We start from the raw sequence: 15,813 nt of genomic DNA on the forward strand, positions 1-15,813 counted from the left end.
TGGTCTTCTGTGATAGAATGGGCCCTGTTCTGGGTGGGGGATGAGAATGTCTGCTGGGTCTTGGCCCGATTAAGACTATTTCAAGAGGGCTCCTAATGAGTCCAGGACACAGCAGGCACTTAATTTCAAGGGAAACTTTATTGAGTACTAGGCCAGGCGAGCTCCAGATCAGGCAAGTTTAGACAGCACCTGCAGGGCATCTGCCCGCCCTAGCTGGGCCAGGTGTGTGCCAAGCTGGCCCAGAGAAGCAGAGGGCTCCCTTGCCACCACCATCTCAATGAGGGCACGCAGAGGCGAGTGACTGGGTCGCAGTGAGTAGGCAAAGGTGGACCAGGAAGCAGGCAGTCCATATTTTGCAGCCAGGTGTCGAGTAGTACCACAGGCCAAAGCCCCACCTGGCCCAGGCTCAGGGTCCAGCAGCACAATCAGCTCCTCCAGCACCTCCAACTCATCCAGAAGGCGAGACAGGGGCTGTGATGCCAGATTTGGCAGCTCTGGGAAACAGAGGGAGGGATGAGGGGGAGGAAGGTTGGGCTTCCAGTCCATATTCCCCTCAGCATGTCTGGGACTAGCCCCCACCCCCACCCCCCCACCTCCGCCAGGAGTGGGAACAGAGAAACCCATGAGTCACCTGCTTCCGATGTCACCAGAGAGCCTCCAGAGGTGTTGGAGCCAGGATAGGGGAGGTAGGGACTGTGCCTTTTCCGGGCGAACAGGAGGATGGCTGCTGAGGTCACGAGCAGAACCAGCACCAGGGGCAGGGCAAAAGTCAGCAAGGCCTGCCAAGGGATGGTGTGTTCAGATGTTCGAGAGGGGCTGGAAATGGCTGGTGAGCTGGTCTCCTGTGAGCTTAGGACGCTGGGTGTTTCAGGCTTCAGGGGACAGGGCTCCTTGGTAGGGGCAGGCTTCTGAGAATAGGAGTAGAGCTAGAGGCAAACCCCACTTCTGCCCCCCTCAGCCCAAATTTTTCATCCTTAAAAGCCACGTCCTCGCCTGATCCAGACGCCCCCCTGTGCCCCCCCCCCCCCGTACTACTTTAACCCTAGCTGGTCACCCCCAGACACAAATGTCCCCACCCCTATCCTCTTCAGTGGGGCTAGCCACACCACCACCTCTGATCCAGACCCTGCCCACCCAATCCCAATCCCAAACCATGCCCTCTACACCCCACCCCACTTCTGGCAGGCTACACCTTTGCCCATGCAGTCTGAGCCAGACAAGCACCTCTCCACAGCGCTGCCGGCTTCCCTCGGGAGTAGGGGCCCTGGTTCCGCTGCCACAGAAGCTACATAGCTCTGCGAGGTCCGGATTGCACTGCCCACGAGGACACTCTTGGAAGGGGTGCATTACGTGATCACCAAAGTCACTGAGCCCGCAGTTTTCTGAAAACTCATAGTCTAGTGGGAGACAAGGCTTGTAAGTGGCTTCCAAGCCCCACCTCTAAAAGGTCCTTTCCCTTTTGTCCTATCCTAGCGGGCCTCACCCCTTGGACTTTATCCACCCATCAGCAGACATGCTCACCCCTCCATTCTCCCTTCCCCACACTAGCCCTGCTAGTCTCAAAAGGCTCCACAGGCTCCTTACCCTTCATGCCCCTCCTGCTTCCACACCAAGCTCTGCCCATGCTGGGATTGATCTGCCTGGATCCTGCTTCCAACCTTTCTCACAGGCTTAGCCCCCATACCTGCCTTACTGATTAAAGCCCACTGCCCCTACCTAGAAGCAAGCCCCCAAACCTTGTTCCTTCATGGGATCTCTATCACCCCCTCAATCAGCCTGAACATATGCATAGGTAGATATAGGTATACGCCCAGTCTCAGCTCCTCACCAGGGCACGGGGGAGGCCCAAAGCGCTGTAGGCAGCTGCCACAGCACAGGTTGTCAGGGTTCCAGTACTCAAGGCGGTTGCAGTGTTGCGAGGCTTCATGTGGCACCGCTTGGGCCAGGAACAGCGCAGCAGACAAGAGGTGCTGGGGCCTCATCCCAGCGGTGCGTGCAGCCTGGGGGCCCGAGACTGTAGGACTTTCGGCCACAGCGCCTTTGCCAATTTCCCAGGAAATCGGGGAGAAGAAGGAAACAGTGAATGTGGGGACATAGGACGGGAACCTACCTACACCCAGCTCCCAGTCCTCAGTCCAGCTCCTGACCCATTATCAGAAACCACAAGGCCTCAAGATTGCTAGAGCAAGGGCTCTGAAGCCAGTCTGTGGGTTCATATCCCATATCTGCCATGTTCCATCTGTATAGTAGGCTAATACCACCTGTCTCATAGGGGTATTGTGGAGAACTAAAACTTACTAGAGTCAACTATAATTGAAAAATAAAAAGTGATTTAAAAAAAAAAAAACCCTTATTAGAAGTAAAGCTCTTAGGGCAGCACCTGGTATATGGCAAGCTTAAGTATTAGGTATTACTGACTCCCATTTCAGGGAATCAGGGATGGAGGACCCATCCCTCATTTACTGAAGACTCCAACTCAACTCCAAGTGACCTTACCTTAGATCCTAACCCCAAACTCCTCTGGGTTGGGAATCCTCCAATCTGCCACAACTAGGCGTCTTCCCTTTGAAAAGCCTCAGATGGATATGAAGTTTCCAGCACGAAGGCGCTCCACCAGTCCCACTTGAGGGTTTCTAGGGCGTTGAGCCCTGAGTCCAATAATTTTCCACCTGTTTGAAGTTCTTCAACTGCAGTTGTGGCTAGAGCCCAACCTACTTCCCCTTTTCGTCGGATGTGGGGGTGGAAGGAAACTCCAGCCCGCAGCTAGATAAACTCAAAATACAGAACTTTATGGGGGGGGGGGGTGTGGCAGACTAGGGGCTGGGGAAGATGGCCCTGGGGAGTTAAGGGAGCTTTGAGGAGGGGTCCTGGCCAGGAACCTATCTACCTGTTAGGGGTGGAGGGCAAGAGGGTCAAGATCTTAGAAGTGACCCTGCTGGTGGCCTGGGGAATGTCATCAGTTTCTTTCTTTGGGACAGTGGCAGGTATGGGACCTTGGGGGTGACCTGGGGACAGCAGTGGGGAGAAGGGTTAGAGCAGGGGTGGGCAAACTTTTTGACTTGAGGGCCACAACGGGTTCTTAAACTGGACCGGAGGGCCGGAACAAAAGCATGGATGGAGTGTTTGTGTGAACGAATATAAATTCAAAGTAAACATCATTACATAAAAGGGTACGGTCTTTTTTTTTTTTTTTTTTTAGTTTTATTCATTTCAAACGGGCCAGATCCGGCCCGCGGGCCGTAGTTCGCCCACGGCTGGGTTAGAGGCATGGGCAGAGCAGGTGATGAAGTAACCAGAGTTCCTGGGGGTGGTCTAGGACAGGTGCTCAGGAGCTGATCTCAGGATTAGAGATCCAAGCTGGTCTTCAGTTTGGGATTCAGAATGGTTTGGGGGTTGGGACTTAGATGCTGGTCTTGGAATGGGCTCAGTACTAGTCCTAGGATACCAAAGTCTTGAGATATTGTTATTGAGACATAGAATCAGGTTCATCTCAGGTTATAGGAGCTCTAGAGTTTGAGAAGTCTTGGCAGGCTGGTCCAGAGATACCTGAGCCTGGGTCCCAACCAATAGAACTGCTGCCAGAAGTTCCAGGAGGTGGGTCACAGGTGCATGAAGTTGCAAAAGCTACCACGAGTACATTCTCTGGGTTGAGGATGGATGGGTGGAAGAGGACATTGTCATTGACAGCCCCACCAATACACACACAGGAGTCTGGAACTCCTGGTGCCCATCCCACCCCCTTACTGCCATACCCCATCTCATACTGCCGACAGCATGACTCCCGGAAGTCGGTGACAGGAGACAGATTGGCATGCAGAGCCTGCCCACTGAACCAGCAGTTACTGAGTTCAGCTACTGCCCGCTCAGCATCCTCTTCGTGCTGGAAGTAGGTCAAGTTTGGTAGTCAAACTCAGAAACCTTCAGGGGATTTGTAAGCAGCTCTGCGGCTGGACTGGATTTAGTGATGGACCTCAAACTATGAGGCTTAAGTGGTGACCTTTAGGCACTGAAATGCCTCCACCTCTGGTCTCTAATGGGGGGAAAGCAGGCACATTGACATAGACATTGCCCACGAGGTGGTCCCCCAAGTTGTTACACACATTCATCTCTTCAATCTCCCCGTACTTCTCCTGCAGTTCCATGATCACCTCCTGTGGAGACCAGGAGGTGTTCAGCTGAACTCCTGGCCCACAACTCAACCCATCTCTGCCAATCCTCACCTCAAATACGTTATCATAGTGTTCTTGTACCTCTACCTCACGGACGTGACCTGGAGGGGGTAGGGTGGAATCAGGAAGTGGCCTGCAGAGGGCAGTCCGTCCTGCCCCCAAGAAAAGGTCCCTCCAGTGCGATCCGCCTGCGGTTTGGGCGGTGTTCTGTGGATTCCGGTACAGGTTGAGCAGCACTATTGTCTGAATAGAATTAAGAGGAGCAGGGTCCTGAGCAGAGAGAGCAGGGCTATGTGCAAAGATATTGGGAAGAAGCCTAAGCATCCTGAATGCATCAGCGATGCGTGTCCCTAAGGAAACCAGCAGAGGGAGGACCTAGAAGTGAGAGACAACCGCGGGGTGTAGGTTGAGGGAGGAATAGCAGAGGTCCGACAAGAAAAAAGCCGGGCAGTAGGGTGGGCCTAAGATATCCGGAAAAGGCGGGACCTCGGGATGATGGACAACGGAAGGGGAACAGCCGGGAGGCTTTAACCCTCCAGGCTCCGTGCCAAGTCTCACCAGCCTGAAAGTTTGTTTCGGGAAGCCGGGAGCATTGGTCCCCATGCCGGAAGGCCCCGATCCTAAAGTAAAAGGAGCAGTTAACCCTGGAAGGGGTGCAAAGACAGAGGTGAGCTGAGGGCAGGATACTCCAGAAATACTGTCCCACGCCGCCCAGCAACCCCGATAGGATATTGCCTGCGCCCGTTTCCACTTGTCCTCAGTCCCGAATATTGAAGAATTCAGCCATTTTTACCCGAACTCTCCAACTCGATTGGCTCGAAGTCACTTCCGTTGCTTCAGAACATTGGGAAGTGTAGTTCTTCGCTGCTTCGTCTTGCTTAGCACGCGCAGAAACTCCCTAATGCGCTTGCGTGTTGGAAGCCTGCGCCCTCTCCACAGAATCACCGACAGAAATTCCCTGAGAGCGCATGCGTGCAGCGCTGCCTATAAAAAAAGACTACAAACGCCAGAGATCCTTGCGGCATCACACGCAAACGTCCGTAAGTTGAAAGTGGCAAAGGCATCTATCCGGAGGAAGTAAACTCCACTGGTGAGATGGGGGTCGTTTCACGCACCCCAGTAAACATCAAGAGCGTCTCAACCCAATCAACTTGCTGGTGGGGGCGGGGGCACCCTACTTTCAGCAAACCCACCCTTGAATTTATCTTTGTTTTGTCGTAAAAGGGGCGTGGATTTTCGCGATCCGTGCATCTCAGTGTCTTGCCCCTCAGACCCACGGAACGACCTAGCCCTAGCGCCACTATGAACTTGGAGCGGGTGTCCAACGAAGAGAAGTTGAACCTGTGCCGCAAGTACTACCTGGGTAAGGGCCAGTCTCCTAGGGCCCCAGGAGAAGAGAGGGGACGGAATAAAGTCTGTAGGGCCGGATGCTTGGGTCTAAGGGATGAAGCGGCTGGGAGCGCGAGCTCTGAGGGAAGGAACTGGGTCCTGAGGAGGGAGACGCTGGGCCTCAAGAGCTTATTGGTCCCAAGAGGGGAGTTGGGGGCTGGACTACTGGATCCTGACAAAGAGATGGCTGAGGAATCAAATTCCTGGATCCCAGGGAGGAGCCTTGATATCAGAGTCCTTAATAGCAGAGATCTCAATTGAACTTGGGTGTGGGAGAAGGACTTTCCAAATAAGTCATCTAAGTGGGCGTTGGGGAGGATACTCATTGTCTTATGTCCTACTTTGGCTTTTTTCTCTTTAGGTGGGTTTGCTTTCCTGCCTTTTCTTTGGTTGGTCAACATCTTCTGGTTCTTCCGAGAGGCCTTCCTTGTCCCTGCATACACAGAGCAGAGCCAAATCAAAGGCTGTGAGTCCAGGGTACAGTTGAAAGAAGGCCATTGGGGAGGTGGGGAGGTGGAGCTCTGGTGGGATGGGATGAAAGAAGTTCCAGATTTCTAGGGCTCCGTGGAAGAAAAGAGAGAACTTGTCTGGAGGTGACCAGAGAGCAGGTGGAAGCCAACCTTACCCACTCCTGTTGCCTTTTACAGATGTCTGGCGCTCTGCTGTGGGCTTCCTTTTTTGGGTGATTATACTCACCACCTGGATCACCATCTTCCAGATCTACCGGCCCCGTTGGGGCGCCCTTGGGGACTACCTCTCCTTCACCATACCTCTGGGTACTCCCTGACAAATTCTTCAGCACAGGCCTGGGACCTGATCATTCTCCCAGGATGGGCTCCTGTACTCCCAGCCCACTTTCAAACCCCTAATACTTATTCCTATCTCCTGTGTTCTCTGTTGACATACTCCAATAAATGTCCCTGATTCTCTATGTTGACTTCCTGGGATCTTTTGAACATTGAAACAGAAAATGATTATTATTCAGAAACGTTCATTAAATGCTTACTTTGTTCCAGGAATAGTGCTTCACACACTATGTGCATCTTTTCTTTTTTTCTTTTTTTTTTTAAATATATTCTATTGATTTTCCACAGAGAGGAAGGGAGAGGGATAGAGAGTTAGAAACATCGACGAGAGAGAAACATCGATCAGCTGCCTCCTGCACACTCCCCACTGGGTATGTGCCCGCAACCAAGGCACATGCCCTTGACTGGAATCGAACCTGAGACCCTTCAGTCCGCAGGCCGACGCTCTAGCCACTGAGCCAAGCCGGCCAGATGTGCATCTTTTCACTGAATACTACTCATAACCCTCTGAAATAGGAACTATCCTGCTCCAGAAACCTATTTTACAGATGCAGAGCCAGGAAGGGAATATTCTATTACTAGTGGCTGCTATCCTGTACTGGTATTATGTGAGTTTGAAGACATTACTTTTCCTTTTGGCCTTAGTATTCTCATCTAAAGTGTGGACCACAATGCTACCTCTTGGAATTAATCTGGGTCAAGGCATATGTAGTAAAATGAAGTTCTCCATTTTCTGAAGGAGATGTCTGGCTTATTAGAGAAAGCTTCCTTAACCAACCTATTTAAAATTTCAGTGTTTTACTTGTTTATTGTGTGCCCCCATCCTCAAAATATAAGCTCTATTAGGACAGATATTTTTGTTTGTTTTGTACTCTGCTTGTCCCCAGTGCCTAGAAGAGTGACTCACACAGTAATAATATTTGAATAAAGTGAATGCTAAGTGAATAAAGTTGTGCCTGAAAAGAGATTAATAGGTAGCTGGCACTAGTGAGTACTCAGTTAGAGGGAAAAAGCCTAACTCCAGACTGTCTTCCAATTAGGGGCAAGAAGGACACGGTTAATTACTGTTAATACCTAAATGGCTTTTATTAAAAGCTACTAACACTATAAGTTCCAAAAAACCTCGCGATGCCCTGGTCCTTTATCTCCCACCGTGCCTCGCGCGGCGCAGGCGCTGTTACTACGGCTGAGTCTCGGGAGCCAGAACTACACCTCCCAGAAAGCGTGCCGGGATGTCGTTGGTTTGTTTCCGGAAATGGGTCCCTAGCAAGGTGGGACTTAGAGCTGAGAGCTGTCAATTGGTCAAGGTACGAGATCGACGGTGATACTGACTAATGGGAACAAGCGACTGCCGATGGGGCCCCACCAAAGGGGAGCAAGAGGTGCTGGCGGCGGCGGCTGTCGTAGACCGACGCTGCTCAGGGCAGAAGACCTCCCGCGTACGAAGCTTATCTTTGACGGTCTCCGTCTGCCTCTGCCCTTGACTTGTGACGCTAGGCCCTTTTGGGCTTCTCTGACCCAACTAGCCAGACTCCAGACCCAAACCATGTTCCCGGTGAAGGTGAAAGTGGAGAAATCAGGTGAGGTTTCGAGGTCGGGGGCCTGTAGAGGAGCACGGGACTGATCTGGGTATGCGAGTCCCGATAGTCAGGGTTATCGCGATAAGGTAGACTGAGACTTCTCCCTGCAGCCCTTCTGCCTATCGCTATGTCAGGCATTGAGCGATTCCTGCCGCCTGCATACCTTACCAGTCTGCTCGAGATTGCTTTGAGATTGAGTGGTGGTGGCTCAGGCAGTGTGGTGCCGCAAGGCATGGGGATTCCCAGCCCCGTGACCCCGAGAAAGACTACTTGGCTGTGTCTCAGTTTTTCCATTTCCAGCAATAGTTATGAATCAAGCATTGTACTGAGTGCCTGAAGTACAAGGAGGTTTTTAATCTTTGAAGTCACTGTATCCCAATAATCCTAGAAGTCAGAAATGTGGTAGATGGGAAAACAAGCTGAGAGAGAAGAATTCATTTTGGGTTGGGACCGAGTTTATGGGAACCCAGGACTGGTAGGTTAAGGGCGGTGGGAGAGGCACAGAATCCAGACAAAGTATACTAGTAAAATGATGTACGATGTTAGATGGCATACGTGGAATAAAATGAAACAGGAGAGCAAACGAGATCAGGAGTGAGGTAAGGTGAGGGAGAGAGCCATGAGGATATGTGAGCCAACGGCGAATAAGACGAAGGAAATAGCTTTGAGAAAGCCTTGTCTGGCCTGTTCGAGGATCAGCCGGGAGGCCAGTGTGGTTGGAACAGACTGAGGTAGAGAGTGTGAGGAGATGGAGGCAAAGCGGGGAGGAGAGAGGAACCAATTATCTGTGGACCCAGGTTAGGACTTAGGTTTTGCTGTGAGGGAAATGGGGAACCAAGGGAGGGTTTTGAATTGAGGAGTGAGTTAATAAAGATGCCTTTCAAATGCCAAAAAAATTGTGGATGGAAAAGTGTAGGGGGCCTGACCACGATGATGATGTGGGCACTACAGAGTTGTGCAGGGTTCTAAGGGGGAGTATCGGGGTCAGGATTGATTTTAGGAAGATCTCCCTGGCCACCTTGTGGAGGGTGGATCAGAAGGGGAGACTGAGGTTGGGAACCCAAGGGAAGGAATGAAAAGGACCAGGGTGGGCAGGGTAGGGTTGGGATAGGTGGTAGAAAAGGAGGCCAAGTGGACAAGAGTCGGTGGTTTGGGATGGAGGAGAGAGAGAGGTGTCCATGTTGAGGCCCAGGGAGGGATTGGGGGGCAGCAGAGCTATCCTTGAGATGGGGGCCCAGGAAAGAGGGTAAGTTTAGAGAAACACTGAGGCCAGTGATAATGTGGGAGCCAATAGGTAGAAGAACCAGGGGGAGGTGTCCAGGAGTCCATGGGATCCCAAGATCTGAGGTTCAGGAGGGAAGTGGGGGCTAGGGAAAGAGATGTGGGCATGATCCATACCTTGTCTCCTGAACAAGGCTTTTTGCTAGAATCTCAGCTGCCCCAATCCACACCCCTACCCTGTCTCTGAGTGATGTCAGGAATCCGTGCATCTTCTGGTCTCCTCAGGAAGTCCCAGGGCTGGCCAAAGCATATCCCCAAGTGTCCTTCCAGGCTCTGAGCACTGTGCCAAAGCACCTACTAGCTGGAAGAGGAGAGCAAACACCTCACAGGGTGAGAAGAGAATATTTATAATATCATTACCTCCTTAAGTTCTATGATGAACAGAGGCAAAGACACAGGCTGCAGGGCCAGGCAGGGCCTGTGATATGCAGGAAGTGGGCCCAGATCTCATTTCCTGTGTGTGTGTGTTGGAGGGGGGGGTGGGGGGGGGGCGTGCAAAAATGGGTCTCTTGGGTGAAATCTCCCCATTAAATGTGAGTTCATTCAGATTTAATTCAGATTTAATATAACTCCACTGCCTTATCCAAACAAAGCTTATCTGGGCACTAGATACCGCACCCCGTTTGAGTCCCTGCCATATAATTTCAGCTGTGGAGCCAGATGGCCTGCATGCAAATCCTTATTCCCTAGCTGTGTGACTTTGGGCAACTACCTAACATCTATGTGCCTCAGTTTCATGATCTGTAAAATGGGTAAAAATCATATGTACCTACCAGGGTTATTGTGAGAATTCAGTGGGTTAATATGTATGATATGCTTGAAACAATGCTTGACACATAATAAGTACTCTGTACATATTACTTATTATTGCATTCTGCTAAGAGATTCATATACAACATAGGTCAATTTAAGTCTCAGAACAGTCCTAACAAATAGGTATCATTTGGAGACCTATTTTCAAGAGGAAACAGGCTCAGTGAGGTAAGATGACTTGTCTTAGGTGGGACAGCCCAGGAACCCAGAGCTCTTACTCATCATTTCAGTAGTCTGCCCTCACACCCTCTCAGCACACCTGAGCCTTGCCATAGGTTTGACTGTGCATGCCCTTACCCAGCCCAGTTGGCTTCCCACCTGCCTTGGGCCTGGGAACTGACTCTTGCTTGGTACCCTCTTCCCCAGAGTTGGAGATGGCCAAGGCCCGGAACCAACTGGATGCCGTTCTACAGTGTCTGCTGGAGAAGAGTCACATGGACAGGTTGGGACCTGGGCCAGCCTGAGGTCAGAGGGGGTTGGGTCCTCTAGTCCTGGGTGGGTCGAGGTGGGACCCCAGAACCTGGCTTAGGCAAGAAGGGGCCCAATGGAGAGGCCACTCATTGCCTTACCACTCTGGGCCCTTGGAACCCTGAGTCCACAGTTATCTTCTGCTACCAGGGAGCGTCTGGATGAGGAAGCCAGGAAGACACCCTCAGACACACACAGCAAGTAAGTTTTACTGGTGGGATCTGTATCTGAGAGTTTGTGGTGAATTACTTCCCTCACCCAAGCCCTGACCACTCTGTCCCCTGCTTCCTCCACCACAGTTTGAACCACTCTATGTGCACAAAGACCCTGGGGCAGCAGAAGCTTAGGTCCCGTCATACTTGGCAACTAGAGCCCCAGGGGCTTGGGTGGGACACAACACCTACAGAGTTAGTGGGGTACATGTGGGCATCTCAGGCTTGATCTCAGGATCCATAGGGTGTCTTTTGGGAGATTTTGAGCAGGCATTTGTTCAAGGGTGAGCCTGCTCATGCCCTGTCTCTTCCCACAGGGATTGCTCCATTGTGGCCACTGGCAAACGGTAAGGTGGCGGGGGTTTCAGCCAAGTAAAAAGAAGTCCCCAGCACTGGTCCTGATGTTCTCTCAACTCACGCAGGCCATCTGCCCGCTTCCCCCACCAGCGGAGGAAGAAGAGAAGGGAGATGGATGATGGGCTGGCCGAAGGAGGGCCACAACGATCTAGTGAGTAGGTGGTAGCCCTAGAGGGCGGTCAGTGATAGGGGACTATATAAGCATGTTCACATACCTCCCACTCCCACTTTCCTAGACACGTATGTGATTAAGCTGTTTGACCGGAGTGTGGACTTAGCTCAGTTCAGTGAGAACACACCGCTGTACCCAATCTGCCGTGCCTGGATGCGCAACAGCCCCACAGTGCGTGAGCACGAACGCTCACCCAGCTCACCGTTGCCCCCACTGCCTGAGGATGAGGAGGTAGGATGGGTGGTAGGCCCCTGCCCAACAGCCAGGGAGGGAGTGGGAAAAATTGTGGGGAATCAAAATCTAAGAAAGTGGCTGCAGGCTGGGTCTTGGAGAATAAGAGGTAGAGTCTGGAAGGTGGATTGCCTGTGATTAGAGACTTAAGGGTCAAGACAAAGTGACTGGGGTGTCCTTGGTGAAGTTGGAGGAGGGTTAGGACATTCTGCAGAGCCTGGGGAAATGAGCAGGATACCTACATTTTGAGGGTCCTGGTTGGTCTAGGACCAAGGTACCCTCCTCACAAGCTATTTGGGATAGACAGGCAGTTTTCTGTGTCCCTTAAATGTCTCCTGGATCCATTGAGGCACACAGATATGAACCCTTATACTAGGAGTATGGATGGAGCTCTCCAGAGCAGACACACATGGCTACCTGTACTGGGAGAAAGAGGGGACAGGGTTCACCTGGGCAGATATGTGTGACCTCTAAGATTGGGATCCCCAAGAGCTGGGGGGCTGGAAAGGGGTCCTTAGTGTAAACAGGTATAGCCACCTGATCTAAAGGAGCAGATGGGGATGCCCTAGGGCCGTGGTCGGCAAACTGCTCGCGAGCCACATGCGGCTCTTTGGCCCCTTGAGTGTGACTCTTCCGCAAAATACCACGTGCGGGTGCGCGTACAGTGCGATTGAAACTTCATGGCTCATGCGCAGAAGTCGGTTTTCGGCCTGGGTGAGTCTGTTTTGAAGAAGTACTGTTGATATTTGGCTCTGTTGACTAATGAGTTTGCTGACCACTGCCCTAGGGTATGCAGGCATAGATAGAAATCTCTCGACTGGTCAGGTAAGATCCCCATTCTTCAGACAGGACTCCCAAGTACAGGTCCCAGAGGAGACCTTCATGTTTGTTGTCACTGGAAAAGGAAGGAGGGGTAAAATGTGTACCCCTGGCCCTCATCTCTGACTCTTGGATCTGTTATGGGGCTCCTGTGTCTCCAGGGTTCAGAGGTCACCACCAGCAAGAGTCGTGATGTGTACAAGTTGCCTCCTCCCACAGCCCCTGGGCCCCCTGGAGATGCCTGCAGGTCCCGAATTCCATCCCCACTGCAGCCTGAGACACAGGGTACCCCTGAGGATGAGGTGGGTCTGCAAAGTTTGCCTGGGGCTATGGGACATATGTTGTGGGGCTTGGGCACGGCCACCGAACCTGGCTTCTCTGTCCACACAGCCCTCTGAGCCCTCACCCTCACCTTCCACACTCATCTACCGCAACATGCAGCGCTGGAAACGCATCCGCCAGAGGTAAGCATCCCCAACCTGCTTGCTCCTCTATGGGTTCTGCCCCAAATGCTGAGCCCTCCCCCTGCTTTCCCTTGCCCACTGTAGGTGGAAGGAGGCATCTCATCGGAACCAGCTTCGTTACTCAGAAAGCATGAAGATCCTACGGGAGATGTATGAGCGACAGTGATGTTCCCCTGACCTCAATAAACATTTCCCCTCTTTACACTGGCCTCTGATTGCTCCAGCCTATCCTTCCAGGCTCAGACATAAAGCAGATGGCACAGCTCTAGCACATTTATTGAGGAGTGAGGGGATAGGACAGCAGGGAATTTAGGGAGGGAGAAAAATTGTGGGGAATCAAAATCTAAGAAAGTGGCTGCAGGCTGGGTCTTGGAGAATAAGGGGTAGAGTCTGGAAGGTGGATTGCCTGTGATTAGAGACTTAAGGGTCAAGACAAAGTGACTGGGGTGTCCTTGGTGAAGTTGGAGGAGGGTTAGGACATTCTGCAGAGCCTGGGGAAATGAGCAGGATACCTACATTTTGAGGGTCCTGGTTGGTCTAGAATGGGTTTTCCAAGGGTGGGGGTCTGAAAAGGGATTCAAGAGTCTGAAGGTGGCTGGCTGAGGTTTTATGTCAGAAGATGAGAAGAGGGGTGGGGGTGGACTGTCTGGTTAGAATGAGGGGGAGACCAGGCTTGGGTGGTCTGGTGTGGGAAGTCTGCAGAGTCTGGGGCTTTGTGGGGTGGGGGGTGGGTGGGGGGAGGGTTGTGCTTAATTGGCCTATGGTGGGAACAGGGCTGTCTCTATCATAATCAGGTGTCAGAGTGATTATTTTCATAATGAGAAGGAAATAGGTTTTGAGTGGGTTTACAAGCCAAGAAATGGGTTAGTGGGGATGGGCTTGTAGGGTCTGGAAGCTAGGAAGGTGTTGGGGTTTGAAAACGAGGGTGTGTGAGAGAGATCAGGGCTGAGTCTAGGTTGGAAGGGTCCGGGCTGGACCCCAGATGGGGTGTAGGGGTGGTGGTCTTGGCAAGCTCGGTACATCTGGCTGGGCGGAGTCAGGTCGGCTTTAAAAGAGGTGGCCTGCGGCGGTCCCCAGGCTTCAGGTGTGCCCAGACCCCAACTTGGCAGCAGCCTGTGGTTGCGGCAGTGGGGCCTGGGCCAGCGAGGGCGCAGCCTGGATGGACAGAACGCCCTCGGGGGACAACGCTGATGTCACGGCGGCAGGGTCCACACCAGGCGGCAAACGGTAGCGGCGGTGGAACTCTCGAGCCACGTATCCGTGCTCATCCTGGAAACGGAGAGGCTTGAGAGGCCCACCCTTCCCTATGGCTGCCCCGCTCCCCTAGGCCTGCCCACCAGCGGGCTCACCGGGCGCTCCTCATGGCGAGCGTGCACCTCCACATGTTCACCAACCACCTTGACAGTGATTTCCTCCGGGGAGAAGTGCTTCACATCCAGCAGCACCGAGAAATGCCCGGGGTCGGCGGGCACCTGTGCACAGCCCATTGTCATCGGGCGCGGCAGGGCACCCAGGACCCCAGCCAGGCCTCTCCCTCCGGGGTTCTAGCGCAGCTGACTCTGGCCTCTGAAACTGGGAGTCCCCTTTCCAACTAACTGGTCTCATCCTCCTCTCACCCGAGGGAAGAGGCCCCTTTCCCTGCCAGTCAGAGGCCTCAGGCCTCACAGAGTGAGTCCCCTTCCTCCCCCGTGTCGGCGACCCCACAGTCGATGTGTCCTCCTGGACGCTGACTCCGCGGGCCCTTTCCTCTCAGAGCCCCCGGGGCCCTCGCTGCCACACCCACAGGGGACCCCTGGCCCCTCAGCCGATACTAGTCCTCCTGCCTTCTCAGAGTGGCCAGCCCCTCCCCACTCTCCAGTCACAAGACCCTCCCCTCTGCCTCTCCGGGGACATAGGGTCACTTCATAGCATCTACAAACTCTTCCCGAGAATAACACAACGTTCCCTCCCCGCAGGGGTCACTGGGCGCCCTACGCCCTTCAGAATGATCGGCCTCCCACCCCCACCCCAGATTCCCTGGGTTACTAGCCTCCTTCAAAGTCACCAAGATTCCCCCCTCAGAGTGACCGCCTCACCCTATCAGTCCCCTTAGAACTGAGATTCTCCTCAGATGGACGGGGACCTCCGACCCCTCCATTAATCTGGCCTCTAAAATTCCGTACTTGGGGAACCCCAGAAGCCCCTCTGAGTGGCCGGATTCTTCGTCCCTCTCAAAGTCAAGGGGCATTCCCTCATCCCCCCCCCCCCCCCCGAGGATGGCCAGAACCCCTCCTCAGGCCGGCACCTGGGCGGCGGGCAGCGCCACGCTGGGTGCGCGCAGGTAGTATGGCGCCAGCGTGGTGGGGCAGAGAGCAGCGAGCTCAGCCTCCAGGAGCCCCTCGCCGAAGCGCTGGTCGAAGAGGCGCCCAGGCGCCGAAAGCCCGGGCAACGGGGCGGAGGCGCGGCGCAGCCAAGACGGCTGCACGGGCACCGGGATCTCCATCCTGCTCCTCCTGCGCGGTGGTGCCCCTGGTGCGCCCCTCAGCTTTATAGGACGCCCTGTGTCCGCCCTCCGCGGGCCGCCCGGGGACACTCGGACTGCGGCCAGACCCAGCCACTAACAGAGCCTTATTTAGAAAGCCAACAATGACTTGGCCATTTATTAAGCTCCTGCTGGATGCCAGAGAGGTATCAAGATTCTCCAGTTTCCCCGAAGGGAAACTAAGGCTGAGGAGGCGGAGCCTTGCCGGAATTTGGGACCCAGGGCTTGAGAAGCCCTCTGCAGAGCTCCCAGTCCCTTTACTCCACCCCCGCCCCGCAGGCAGCTCTGGGGATGACGCAGATGGCAGTCTTATGAGCAGAGTCGTGGGTAGAGAATGCGGTGGACCAGCCAAACTGTCAGAAGGACACAGGACAGACTCTATTTCCAGCAGCCCAGTCCCGGGCAAGCCGGGCCTAATTCTGTGCCTCTGACTCAGTCTCGGATGCAGAGTAGTGGGGTCTGCCAGGTGAGCAGCGGCCAGGGACCGTGGACAAGAGTCCAGGTTGGCCCCCGGGGGGGCGTGCGCCTGGC

General features: G+C 53.6%; 5 protein-coding genes across 9 annotated transcripts; 2 read left to right on the plus strand and 3 right to left on the minus strand.

The window, feature by feature from the left end:
- Window positions 1-121: 121 nt before the first annotated feature.
- IGFLR1 (IGF like family receptor 1) lies at window positions 122-2,725 on the minus strand. The gene is made up of 5 exons (XM_081107536.1): window positions 2,497-2,725; window positions 1,829-2,038; window positions 1,225-1,397; window positions 632-908; window positions 122-494 (listed from the first exon to the last, which is right to left on the minus strand). The coding sequence occupies exons 2-5, from the start codon at window positions 1,980-1,982 to the stop codon at window positions 169-171; spliced, it is 930 nt and encodes a 309-aa protein (XP_080963662.1). The 5' UTR covers window positions 1,983-2,038; window positions 2,497-2,725; the 3' UTR covers window positions 122-168.
- Window positions 2,726-3,599: 874 nt separating this feature from the next.
- On the minus strand, window positions 3,600-5,194 carry U2AF1L4 (U2 small nuclear RNA auxiliary factor 1 like 4; the record flags this gene model as incomplete). The annotated part of the gene is given in 9 exon segments (XM_081108374.1): window positions 3,600-3,642; window positions 3,753-3,880; window positions 4,053-4,151; window positions 4,221-4,412; window positions 4,728-4,749; window positions 4,751-4,813; window positions 4,921-4,944; window positions 4,946-5,046; window positions 5,171-5,194. Coding segments are annotated over 9 exon segments (696 nt in total).
- Window positions 5,161-6,586, plus strand: PSENEN (presenilin enhancer, gamma-secretase subunit). Its single transcript, XM_081107537.1, has 4 exons — window positions 5,161-5,259; window positions 5,394-5,532; window positions 5,920-6,024; window positions 6,206-6,586. The coding sequence occupies exons 2-4, from the start codon at window positions 5,472-5,474 to the stop codon at window positions 6,343-6,345; spliced, it is 306 nt and encodes a 101-aa protein (XP_080963663.1). The 5' UTR covers window positions 5,161-5,259; window positions 5,394-5,471; the 3' UTR covers window positions 6,346-6,586.
- Window positions 6,587-7,186: 600 nt separating this feature from the next.
- On the plus strand, window positions 7,187-12,968 carry LIN37 (lin-37 DREAM MuvB core complex component). Of its 4 annotated transcripts, XM_081107538.1 has the most exons (10): window positions 7,187-7,944; window positions 9,451-9,555; window positions 10,405-10,480; window positions 10,657-10,707; window positions 11,036-11,065; window positions 11,141-11,226; window positions 11,312-11,478; window positions 12,459-12,599; window positions 12,688-12,761; window positions 12,846-12,968. In XM_081107538.1, the coding sequence occupies exons 1-10, from the start codon at window positions 7,719-7,721 to the stop codon at window positions 12,925-12,927; spliced, it is 1,038 nt and encodes a 345-aa protein (XP_080963664.1). In that variant the 5' UTR covers window positions 7,187-7,718; the 3' UTR covers window positions 12,928-12,968. The 4 variants fall into 4 exon arrangements, with proteins under 4 accessions (XP_080963664.1, XP_080963665.1, XP_080963666.1 ...); XM_081107539.1 differs by lacking the exon at window positions 9,451-9,555 and having other exon boundaries at window positions 7,296-7,944; XM_081107540.1 differs by lacking the exon at window positions 12,459-12,599 and having other exon boundaries at window positions 7,732-7,944.
- Window positions 12,969-13,019: 51 nt separating this feature from the next.
- Window positions 13,020-15,301, minus strand: HSPB6 (heat shock protein family B (small) member 6). Of its 2 annotated transcripts, none has more exons than XM_081107888.1 (3): window positions 15,046-15,301; window positions 14,111-14,233; window positions 13,020-14,030 (listed from the first exon to the last, which is right to left on the minus strand). In XM_081107888.1, the coding sequence occupies exons 1-3, from the start codon at window positions 15,241-15,243 to the stop codon at window positions 13,842-13,844; spliced, it is 510 nt and encodes a 169-aa protein (XP_080964014.1). In that variant the 5' UTR covers window positions 15,244-15,301; the 3' UTR covers window positions 13,020-13,841. The 2 variants fall into 2 exon arrangements, with proteins under 2 accessions (XP_080964014.1, XP_080964013.1); XM_081107887.1 differs by having other exon boundaries at window positions 13,020-14,045; window positions 15,046-15,256.
- Window positions 15,302-15,813: the final 512 nt, after the last annotated feature.

This window comes from Myotis nattereri, assembly GCF_964212035.1.
Source record: "Myotis nattereri genome assembly, chromosome: 15".
Classification (NCBI taxonomy): Eukaryota; Metazoa; Chordata; class Mammalia; order Chiroptera; family Vespertilionidae; genus Myotis; species Myotis nattereri.